The sequence below is a fragment of the Gavia stellata genome, chromosome 7 (assembly GCF_030936135.1).
Source record: "Gavia stellata isolate bGavSte3 chromosome 7, bGavSte3.hap2, whole genome shotgun sequence".
NCBI classification, from domain to species: Eukaryota; Metazoa; Chordata; class Aves; order Gaviiformes; family Gaviidae; genus Gavia; species Gavia stellata.
In genome coordinates this window covers 42968342-42981069 of record NC_082600.1, presented here as the reverse complement: position 1 = coordinate 42981069, position 12728 = coordinate 42968342, and the positions used below count along the sequence as shown (strand labels likewise).

General features: G+C 42.9%; 1 protein-coding gene across 1 annotated transcript in view; it reads right to left on the bottom strand.

Annotated features, from left to right (window-relative positions):
- Positions 1-12728, bottom strand: part of LTK (leukocyte receptor tyrosine kinase) — a 53431-nt gene that overhangs the window by 22519 nt on the left and 18184 nt on the right. The window contains exons 9-11 of the mRNA XM_009815562.2: positions 10935-11101; positions 6725-6819; positions 1616-1717 (exon numbers count right to left, since the gene is read on the bottom strand). Coding sequence (XP_009813864.2) covers positions 1616-1717; positions 6725-6819; positions 10935-11101 — 364 coding nt within the window. The remainder of the gene's footprint in view (positions 1-1615; positions 1718-6724; positions 6820-10934; positions 11102-12728) is intronic.

The following is a 12728-nucleotide window of genomic DNA, read 5'->3' as shown; positions in this document are numbered from 1 at the left end:
TATCTGTTCAGCTTCGGTGCAGCTCCCTCGTAATACAATCCACTAAGCTACCACCCTTAATTATATGATCACAGAGTACTTATATTATCCCAACTTTATTCTAGTCATAGCACAACTACTGCTCTGTATACAGTCACTGTTTGCTTTTTTCCCCTCTCACCTTATTTCCTGCACACTATTTAATAAATCATGGACTGCAGATAATCCCCATCAATTGGAGGGGGAGGGGGGCGGACTTCTGAGAAGGGGTTTATCCAAGCATCTCACAGACATTATCAAATTTCTCTTCTCAGTGCCAGTATGAAGCAAGGAGATACTATTCAACTTTCCAGATGAGAACTGAAGCATATACACAGAAATAAAGGTTGAAAACATCTGCCATTGCAACTAGTGACCATCTATGAAAGGTGGTGAAAGTTTTAAGTAACCTGTCTCAGGCTTGTATGAGAACCCTGTGGCAGCAGCAACAGTCGGGAGGACAGCCTCTTGCTACTTTCAGTAGGGGCCCTTTTCCTCTAAGCAAATTTCTTCCTGGCTCTCATTAAGAATTATTCTTTTGTTTCTACAACAGTGCAGCAGATAACCATCTCCTCCATTTCACAACCCTTGTCCAAGACCCAGACATAGCCATCTTGTCCAGTGAATGAGATGAGGCCTAAGAATAAAACTATTCAATAATTTATCTAAAAACTGTATGATGCAGTGCATGCACAAGGGCCAGAGTCAGAATTGTTTAAGAGCCGAATGATTAAAATAGCAGTAAAAATCACAAACCTTTAAAAGAAAAATTCTAATTTTGGTTAAAGGAAAAGGCAAGCAAAACTACCCCCAACAGATGTCATCCTGCAAACACGCAGGTGGATCATCAGGGTAAGAGTGTTAGCTACGTTACAGAAATCTCTGCCCCTTGAGCTAACAGGAACTGACAGCAGTACAGATTGTCACATTTCAGGTGGACACAGTCTTAAGGAGGTGCTGCAGTCACACACAGGCGTTTGTTGGCAGCAAAGCAGCCTCAAGCACAACCTCCCCTCCTCAGGCCCTCCTTCAGACAGCTCTTCTCACTCAGTTGTTACCTGTCCTCCAGAGTGGCACTCTCTACTGCCATCAGTAAACTGATCCCAGTGTCCCCTGCTCTCCTAGTTTTTCATCCAGTTTTTCTCCTCAGTGGATTTCCAGACCCTCACTTACTTCCCCTCCCTGGATCTTCATCTTAACGCCCCTATTCTCCACTCATTAGGTTCAGCTTCACTGCTCACCAAGTCCCAGTAAATCTCTTTCTATCCCCAGCTTTCTCTACTGGTCTACACCTTTCACTACTGAGCTGGCTTTTGTGCACTCTGAATTTGAGTCATGCAGCTTCTGCTTTTACTTAAAGCTTCTTTACTTAAAGATTCTGCTCTTCTTTAAAGAGGTCCTCCTATTTAAGGACTGGTGAGTTGGGCTCCAGCAAACTGCTGCCCTATAGCCAAACAGAGACTACTTGACATGGGATCTTTGGATGGATTATATTTAGTTGCCCTGTTGCTACAGGGCAGGCAGATCACACCCAGGAGAAGGGAAGGGAGCCACCTTTCATAGTCAAGAGACAGGTTTTCAGTACTGAATCATGTACCTGGGAGGGAGGGCTCTTCCAGGGGGTTCAGAAGATGCTCATCTGGGATACTGATCTCCCGTGGGTACTGGCGCTTCCCACCAAAATGATTTGGTTGTCTTCCTGTAATAGTTTGTAGAACACATGAGAGAGACGGGAGGATGGTAGAAAAGAGAGATGGAAAATTTAAAGATCACATGAATGAACCAAGTACAACCATTTGGTTAAAATAAATAAATAATACTTCATGCAGAAAAGGTATTTTAAACAATCATAATTTTTTATTATTCTTTTGGGTCCATGTCTTGGGTTAGCTGCTTGTATCTGTGCTGAAATCAGTGGGTCTTCACATGAACACAAACTCTCCATGTTATCCCATGCAGGCTCACCTGCAGGGTAAGCTCCTTGGCCAGCAAACTGCACTGGCTGTAATTACAAGAGACTTTACGAAAAGCATAGTGTGCGAGAACAGATACCAGGTATTGATGCTCTGCTGGTCAAAGGCGCAGGTGACAATTCTGGACAGGCAAACGAGTGGTGGTGTAAAGGAGAGCGATAGCAAAAATTGTTATCTTTGGTTCTGAATGGTGTCATGGTAAGTAAACCAACCTAACAGATCTCTCCCCTCTCAGCAACCAACTTTGAGCACCTCAGACCTTGCTTAGACAATAAAATACTAAATAAATTTACATGTCTCACTAACATACAGAGTTAAGAAACAGCAGTATACCCTTGACACAAGCTGAAAATCTTTGGACAAATCTTTTCAAAAAACAGAGCAAAATGCTACATTTCTGACCAGGGAAACAGGCCTTTAAAAATCAGCCCTTTCTCAGAGAGGAGAGACTTCAAAGCAACTGCTGATCCAAAGCATCTGAATGCATTGAGAACACCACACAACCAAAGCTGCCTTACAACAGGAAAAAGTAGTAACTGAACCTTTGTCTTATAATCTGCAAGCATCCTGTATCAATAGTTAAATTACCCATTTTTATGCAGATCTTTGATTGGAAAATCTCTGTAAGAAAAACGAGAGACTTCCTTCCATTTTATGAGCCCTCAGTTTGATTTAATACTGAACATCTTTCATTAGTTGAAAAACATTGCAAATATTTCAATTTGTTCCAGTTGTGAGAATCTAACAGCTGTTTGATGCTCTATTCAAAAGAGACTCACTCAGTTCCAGCTGGACAATTATCTCTGCCACAAAGCCAGCGCTCTAAATAGCGATAATTAACACCCTTGTTAGCTGTGTCAGAAAGGCCAAATAACTAATTGAAGCATGGAGACCTTGCTGAGCTTTTACTCCTGAGAATATTCCCCCAGGTCTGACTGAAAGCACATTGATGGATGGAAGTAAAAGGGAGCTTTGTACTGACACACTCTGTTCATACCAAGATAGAGAACTTCAATGGATGGAGTTGTCAAGCCAGCGAAAAATGAAATTAACCCAAAACAAATGATCTGGATCAAAGACAAGAAGGAAAAACCAAATGAAAAAGACAATGCATGGCCAGAAAAGATGCTTGGTCTCCCAAGGCCTGCACTGAATTATGAATACCAAAGGTCACAACAGTTTCAGATACTTAGAGATGTACAAGAAGTCTAGTTATGTTTGCCAGAGCAAAGGAATGTAAATCACTCTCTGAAACAGAGAGTCAGTCTGTGTGTCTGCATGGCTTTTTTTGCAGCATCCCAACTGAGTATCCTAAGGCAATGCCTCATTTCCAAACAAACAATCTTTCCTCCTTCTCCAAACAGTCTCAAACCCTCAACACACAGGAAGAAAGCTTCTGTCTCCTCTGTGCTCAGCAGCAGACAAGCTGCAAGACAGGCTGAGCATCACCCTGTCCACATGAGCCGTTAACTCTTAGAAGGTTGATATTTTATGCACTGCCAGACATGAATTTGTAAGGTGGCATTTTCTACAAACATGGTGTAGCTCTGGGATCCAGGGGCTGGTGCTCCAGTCTATTTTAGCTTCCACTTCCTCCTCTGACAACCAACATGTTGACTGTAAGTGAACGAAAGGGAACAAGACTTAATTCATATTAAGCTGTACCTATATCAGAAAAATATGAAGGGCATAGGGCTCCTTTCTCCAGGATTTAGCTAATGGTGTTGATTTGCACACTGAGAAGGGACAGAGGGAATTGTAAAGGAGAAAGACAGGGCACATCCTGCAGGCAAAGAGCTAAAGTAACTCACCCCTACTTCCCTGTCTCTGGGACTGTAATGAAAAAAAGATATAGAGGGCCTGGGGTCGCGATTAATCAGAGTAAGGTGCCCCACAGGATCCTTAAAGTGTACACGGTCTCCTCAGAGAAGTCACCTTACTGATGCAGGTTGGAGTATTCCTGGAAGCCTCTCCAGCTTCTCCTGGTGTGGGAGAGAGAATGAGGAAGCTGCACCAGCTTCCCCCTTTGGTTGTTCTATCGCATTTCTAGTCAACACCTTCTTACATCAGCAAAATGAGGCAGTAATTAGGCTTGAGCCACCCTCCACCATTCACCTCAAGCAATGAGACTGGCAGGTCAACAGAAACCGACTGCTGGGTTGGGGACTCCAAAGTCAAGTACTAGAGATATGTTATACAAAAGCTCTCTTTGGACAGTCTTGCCATTTAAAAAACAGTCTTCTGGGAATTGTAAATCATGCACAGAATGAAATGTAATCCCTAGGCCAGGGCAGTAGAGTGCACTTCGATAGACCTGTGATCTTAACCGAAACAATATAATGCTTGGAGCACCAAAAGGCAATAGTAAAAGCAGTGACCACATAAGCATTGAGGAGGGCAACAATCAGTGCACTATTTGCCATGCCAGCCCACGTTTTCATATTTAGATCCTCAAAAATTCAGACCTTTTCCTATGAAGGCACTAGTTCACTAAAAAGATACAATACCTTTGTGCCTGTCCCCTAAAAGTTCTCACAACGAACCAGACCCATGTCATCTAGTCTGTGACACTGTTTTGCACAAGGCGATTGTATGAACCAGAAGGTGGTTTCATCTCACCTTTTTCACAGGGAAAACATCTCTCACTGCCCAGGAGCTGCGACGCAAAGAATGGTCTGTTTGGTTTTTTGTCCTTATTGATGTCCCCTGAGCTGCCCTCACTACCCACTTGTTATTCTCCTAAATCTTACTGAATCTTTCCTCTCCATTTTAAGGCATATGGAAAACCTCACCTTCTTTCCCAGCTTGCATACAGACAAGCAGTGCTTTCAGAGTCTGCACTGGGTTTTGTAGAGCAACTGAACTACAGGATTGAAATTGATGGAGAAAATAATATTTACATCCTAGCAAGCAGCAAATTCTTCCTTCCTGCCATACATCCTTCCTGCTGCCCTCATGCAAAGAATTCACTGCTTGGATCTTAATTGGCTCCATCTCTGACATCTGAAACCTTGCCTTGCCAGGGAGAAATAATTTCATTACTGAAAACACAGCAGAGCTGCTGGGCTTCTCTGCAACTTAACTGAATTAAAGTCATGAGAAGACAAATGCAAGGGGGTTGCTTTCAGAGGCGAGAAAATATCAATTTGCAAAGAAGAGTCAAGGAACTGCGGCAAGTGCAAGGCTTCCGAGAAACAAGTTTCCTTCGTGATATCCGTCTTCTGCATGAGTCACACATCTCTGGGTCACACCTTCAGATGGGGTAAGTGGCAACTGCTCCTGGACATCAGTGCGATTTATACTAATTGAAAATGAGGAGTAACTTGGGCAATCTAATGGACAAGCTCCGATAACGTTGCTGCAGTGGCATTTAAGCCCCATCTATTTGCCAAAGGATACATCCCTACACCAGAGACAGCAAAATGTCTGCAGGTAAACTGGAGGCTATATTTGCTCTCAGGAGGGCAGTAAACTCCAGCGGTTGGGTGCACATCGGCTGGCACAAGAGCATCTGGAATCAATCCCTTCAGTTTCCTCAAAAGATTTCAAAACAAAGTGTTCGCATGGAGGTCCCAAAGTGTTTGGGAGCTAGGGGTGTTAAAGAGCTGAGCGAACAAATTACATTACTGTCAAGGAATATCTCTTCCTCCTAATTTCAAATGAAAATGCGCACGCTCTGCATTTTATAGAAGGGGAGTTTCCGTGCCCACAGAAAAAAGGGATGGAGAACAGGAGACTGAATCAGACAAAGGTGGGAGGAAAAAGGGGCTTTTGTTGATGAACTTTTAACACATGTCTGTTTTGACATAAGCCTTTCCACGTTATGTTAGGCTGCAGCTAGCCTCTGCAGGGACATGTAATTACCCTAACTGCTGACATACTGGGTGTGGTGACACATGAAGAGTGGCACAGGACCACTGATGCACATTTTGTCTGCAACAGAAGTCACAATTCAAGTGCTGCATATTCTCCAGTTCCTTTATAACAGAGCATATAGGTCTTTTCTCCAGGGACAAAAAGAAGGCAGTTTCTGATATTTGTAAGTGGTTCAAGTATCCAACCTCTTTCCACTTGTCTGCTAAGAAAATCCAGCTCTCGCTAACATGCTTCAGAGGGTAGCACTGGCTCCATTTTTCAGTGGAATACATTGTCGTCAGTTGCATTCGCAGTAATGAAGCAAAGGAAAGCACGTCTGTTATGTATCTGGCAGCGACAGTTTCTGTACCTCCTTGCAGGGTAAAACAAACTTGTTGCACTAATCTAAACTTTACTGTCAGATAGTCACTTTATTCTTTTGTTTTCTTCCTTTTCTCCACTAAAACACAGTGACTTTCCCCTTTGATTTCCACAAATTCCTTCAGCTATCAATTGCCAGGGTGCATAGGTCAGCAGGGACTGCTGAAGAACAGTGTGATGTAATTCTTCCATTTAGGGGCTAAGGAATAAGCCCAGCGTTTCTTGCCAAGACACACAGACAGGTCTCAACTATGTGATACAGGATACCCCAGATTAGAGAGGAAAAAAAAGAGCACTAGGAAACTCTGACACACTGTAAAATTGTCTCTACTAGCAATCTTCAGTAGGACTGAGATAAAATGGCATTGTGGTGTAAAAGCTAACGCAAATGATCCATGCGCACTCTGTGGGGAAAGCAGAGCGTGTGTCTTGGATCTGTGGGATGCTGATTACTATACTCAACTTTTTTAAGGGATTCTGCAACATTTGTGGCTCACCGTCAGTGAAGCAGTCCAGTCCAAATGTAATATTGTCGACAGCAATGTCAGCTTGGGAATTCCAGCCCCAGGTTGCCAGGAGTTGCAGTTGAAACCTTTGCAATAAGACAGAAGTTTTAGAGAAGACAGACAAAGGGGCAGGGAGGGAAAAAAACCCTAAAAATACAATGTTCCCTTATCATGAAATCATGATCATCACTATTTAGAATGTTTCCTCCAGACAAGCCCAGCTCAGCAGCCTAAAGGACTTTCTAGAAATCTTATCCTCACATCAACAGTTACTAAGGACCAACCAATATTCATACAATGCCACATTTCACTGGGGAACACAAATAAGAGCACTACTTCCCCTGCACACATATGTAGAAACACAAAACTGCTGTCCCTCACTAATATTTATACACAGACAATCTTCCTTATTCAATTGCTATAAATAAGAGAGTTAGACATTTGCAAAAGGGAAGGGGAAAAAAGAATCTCTTTCTTTTCATCGCCAAAGAGATAGCCAAAATAGAAACTGAACAGAACAACAATATCCAAATAGACAGGAATCTTGGGCCTGATCCTCAGCCACCGTAACTCAACAAGGTGACATGACTTTATTTCAGCTGAAGGTCAGGGAATTTTAAATTTCAGGCATAACACCCTGAAGTGTTCACTTTCTGGGCTGTCTCATCTTTTTTTACCATGACCAGGTGGTAGCTACTTATCTAGGAGGTCTGTTATGTCCCATGTGCATTGCTACATTCTGAATTCACAAGGAGGAAAGAAAATGGGCTGAAAGATCTCCTTCTAATGGATAGGACTGAACAGTTTTTCACTAAATTTCAGAAATAAACAGATGTCTGATGTCCAGTACATTTAGAGATTATTAAAAGCATAAGGAGAGGACCTCTGCTGCTGTCACTGGTGAAGCTCAATGATGATTTATGAGAGATCAAGCACTGACCTGCTTAACACATTAATCATTCAGCCTAGGAACACACTTGTCCCAAATTAATGGCAATAAATTATTTGTGCATATTCCACCCACCAGTCAAATGTTGGTCCATATCCACAGTTAATATAATGTTGCACAGCTGCATAAAAATCTTTAGGGATAAGCTGCTTTTACCCCAACTCAGGAACGGCCCCCTGTGCTTAAATGAAAGTATTCACACCTACAGGATCTGAGCACTCTGGGAGTAAGTGTTGGTGCAGCAAATGCCAATGAAGGGTCCCTTGAATGACCACTCTCTTAGCTATGGGGTTAGCAGGGGAATTTGACATTAGATCCCCTTCCTACAGAAACCTGCCTCTTTATTAGCAGATTTAGCAACACTTTCGCATTTTCAGACCTTGTACATAAGTCCAGTGATACAAGACAGTAATTTCCCCAGCCGTTTGATGGAGGAGAAAGTCACAGCACCCTGAGTCCAGGACTAGGGCACTTCTAGGACCCACAGCCATAGATACAGCACCACAACCTACCCCTTACTTAGGACACTCACATTGCAGTCCACCCTTGGTCAGGTCAATCTACTGCATCTGGTCCATGCAGTAAGAGCAGGAGAGGGTCCATGGCACTGCACTACAAGGTAGATTTCTGCTCCAGCTGAGTACCAGTGGGAGCCTGGGAAATGATCCCCCTCCTCCAGTGCATGAGAATAAGCTCATAAGCTCTGCGCTCTGTATGCCTCCCCTTCCTCACAACTTCAGAAAAAGGGGAGGAATTTGCCTTTTGAACTCTGTGCTGTGTTAGCCAGAGGGGTTTCCAGTGTTCCTGCTCATTGAGCTCATTTTGCTGACTCCAGCATATTACACTCTTCAGGTCTCTGATGTCTGGTCTTCTGCCTGCCTGATTTTCTTCTGATAGCAGTCTTTTCCCCTGTGTGCGTGAACCAAGTGAGTGAATTTGCCAGCTGATCACCAGAAGCAGTTTTCCAAGTAGCCAGATGCTGGCTACTTGGGAGCCTGATCAGTGAACTGTGTAGTTTGTCTTCCTTCTCTCCCAAGAAATAAATTCACTGGAAGAAGCTGTTGCTAAAAACTACTTACATATCCCCTCCATGGCCTCCTCCTGTCCACTAAGGTTTCTCTCCCTCTGGCCTAATCAAGCCATTCATGTCCTGCTACAACAACTATTTGTGTTGCAATTCATGTCTACCCCTTCTCCTTGTATGATCTGTCCCCTCCCACCCACTTTGCTACTGGCTATCATCCCTTCAAGGAATCAGGGAAAAATGTAGCCCTTTCATACTTTCTTGGGGAAAGCAAGAGAAGGACAGGAGTTTCCTGAAGATTCAGGATACAGGAAAATGGCATGCCAGCCCAAACTCTGTGCTAAAAAATTCCCTAAACACAGCATTGCTGGAGTTTGCATTACCAAGGAAAGCTGTCAGCACCCACGGATATACAGAAAAGTCATTCATGGAGGTTTATACCAAACTGTACTAAGATTGTACAGCAATGTTCACCATATACCCCTGTTTACAATTGTTTGCAGCTTCACCAACCTTTAACTAATTTAGGCTGAACTTTTCTATTTTGAGTGATTTGGTATGACTTCCCTAGCAGCCGCATCAGTTTTAAATTTGTTTGAAAATGGCATACTAAAGGGTTACATGAAGTGAAACAAGATAGAACTACTTGAAACAGATTGTCATAATACATGCATGCATGACCTACTTACTTCTTTGATTTTGTCTAAGTGCTCAACTCTTTCAAACATTACAGTATTTGAATATCAATTTTTTTCATGCAGTGCTGGCAAGCGCTCCCTAAAGCCTCTTGCTGTCCATTTCCTCCTGCCACAGAAGATCTATTTCCCTTCAGAACTGAGGGCTGATACAGAAATCAGAGGCTTCAGGGGACAAGCATAAGGGACCATATATCAGAGGAGGCAGAAGGTTTTAAATACCTCTGAAGAGCCTCTAGGACTCTGCTGTGGTTAGGTCCACATGGAAGTGCCTGGGGAAAAGAGCTATTCTGGACAAATTCACTGGTCATACTTTACATATGCAGAACTAAACAGATGCTAATCCACAGGGCTCCAGACTGTGTCAGACAAGAATATTAAATACACTGTCAGCATGCAGACCTATCATATCCTAAAGGAATAATTCATGGCAAAGGTGCATATGGTGAACACATGATAATGCTGAGACCAAAGGTAATCATGAAATTAAACTAGAAAGAGGGTGGAACAACATTCTCTCTCTGAGTTTTACTGCTGCTTGGGTATGAATTGCTATCACTTCCAGACCCAAATCCCTTAGCCTTTTACACAAAGATGCAGAGAATATTTGAAGTTAAAAGGAATCCCCTCACACCTTCTAATCCATGAAGTTTTGAGACATTATTTATTGCCAATATTAGACAGATATTTTTCCATTTATAACATTCACTGTATAGACTTTGAGATTTTTTTTGTCTTAAGTGTCATGCGAAACAGGCCTTCCTGAGGAAGACACAAAAAAACCAGATTGGAGCAATTCAAAAATCATTTGTGTCATGCAAAATGACCAGTTGCCAACACCAGCTACGTGGCTGGGTGAGGGAGGAGAAATACCTGATAAAAAATAGATTGGGCTGAAATTCTTTGAATCTTCAATATTTAACTTCATTTGAAAACCAATGTCACGCTGTATCTTCACATCTAAAACGGTTAAAATTTTAGTGCAAGGCTGATTTGGGCAATGGTCTTTTCCTAAGATTGTTGCATCAGTGATGTGGCAATGAATGATCTCCAATTGCGTAGGCTGCACCAATACAGATCCTCAACTAAATAGCTGTATTGGCTAAACTGGTTTTACCACTCCTTTGACTCACATGGTTGTTTTTACTGTGGAAGTACAGAGTGCAGCTATGCTAATACAGCTGTTTTCCTACTGGGAGCACTTTACCACTGTGAGTATACTGGCTTTCTCAGATTGGTAAAATGTTTCTAGTACAGACACTTGCTATGCCCAATACCAAAGCACTGTTTGAGGCTGCTTGTAAGTGCAGACACACAGTAGGGGCTTGTGCTGAACTAAGCTGTGTATGTGCACGAAGATAGGCATGTATGACAGAATACTTCCTCAGCAAGTAGAATTGCAGTACTCCTGTAATTTTTCAGTAGAAATGGCCCTGGAAAAAGGCAAGAATAAACTGATGCTTCACAACAAAGATAGTAACAATTTACTAAATCTCTAGGGATAATGCTGGATGCTGTTGGTGGAGCTCTTACCGGTTCTGAAGCACTGGCATTGGTAAGGTGATGAGAAACCAGTGGTCACTCCAGCTCCCTGCTCTTTCCCACATTGGCAAGGTGACTGGAGCTCCCTTTATCTCCTCCTTGACAGAGAAGGAGACGGTACCATTGTAGCTGCCAAAAACATGCACTGAGAATTGGATCTGTAACAGAGGAAGAAGAGAAAAAGAATGGTATCCTGTGATAAAAAGGGGAAGGCATTCACTCCTCCCCTCCCTGGGGATTTGAGACAGCAAACCTTTGATCCTGGGTCAAACTGTTTAACCACACACACCACTAAGGCCCCCGTTGCTTGTGTATGACTCATCACTATTCCTAGCGCAGAATTTTCTCGGTGGAGACCCTGATCGACACTCCTGTTAGGCAGCTGTCCTCCAACTGCTAACGACAATATCCATGGCCTCACCATCTTGGTGAGAGAGCACTGGTTTGCTTGTTATCTCTTTCGGGAACAAAAAGTAGTAAAGCAGAGGAACATAGGCTTAAACTCAATAAATGCTTTATCATTAAATGCTTCCACTAGAGTTAGGTTATTGCAGAAAAACAATCCGAACCACATTCCTCTTCAGTGTTCTCACCAGCTTAAAGATTCCTGTGAATGGGTTTGAACCACAATTTAAATCTTTTAAGGATTTCCATCGTAACCACCCAGGTTAATTTGTTGCGCTGATATAGCTCAATCTATACCCAGGCACTATACAGGGCACAAAAGCACTCCAAGGGGATAGCTGCCTTGCCCCAAATGCCCTTGAAACAAGGAATTAGGCTGTCTCTACAGGCAGGAAACCTCAATCTATATACTTGCTCCAAGTCATAGGCACCATCTGGACCATAGCACCCATATAACAGGTGAGCAACCTGATCACCAAGCCAAAGAATATTTTGAAGCAGGACTCATTCCTCTTCCTTTGGGGCAACCACTTCCACTTTGCCACTGAGCAAGAGAGAACTGCTATTTCCACCAGTGCTTTGAGTGCTCAGCTGTGCTCAGGGAGTACGCACATGCATGCGCTGCAAAGAGCAACCACAGGAAGTTCCTTGCTCCTGAAATGTGGGTTCAAATCCTTGCCAGTGGAGGAGAGAATGGGTCCAGATCTCCTGTCACCTGTACACCATAACCAACAGTTACTGCTTCTCCTCCTCTTAGTTTTGTGAACCCAGTTCCAAGTACATTTTATTTTGTTGGAACTACCCAACAAACTTGACCTGGATTTATAGATAAATATAAATGCTGAAGTTACATTTTTGGCACCTGCACTATATTTCTTTTGCCAGCTCTAATTAGGAGGCACCAAAGCTTTCTGTTTTCCCCTAGCAGAGCTGGACTCCAGCTCAAACTTACAGCTTAATTTTCCTAAGTGTTATGAGTACAATATTATTTAATATTTTTAATTCCAGCATCTCGGAGCTCCCCTTATTCTTTGTAGAGATTTGGGCTGAAGGCAAGCGATATGATTTTATCCACGCCAGGTTGCCCTCACCGTTGGAAATGCCTGAAGAATGTGAACAGAAATTTATTATCTTCATCTACTCCTGGAAAATCTAAAGCCTACTAAGTTCACAGTCCTGTTCTTGGTGAAACTGTCAAGTTTGTTAACTCCTATGACAGTATTGCAGAATTTATGAAGAGAAGTCTCAGCAGCAGGTATACTAAATGTCTCAACAGCCCAGACAGCCAGCTCAGTTTCCTGCAAACCAAGGCCACCCATACAATTCAGGTGCTGGGTACCCTTCAGAGGAACAGTCGGTACGGTTAGGCTGGGGAGTTTT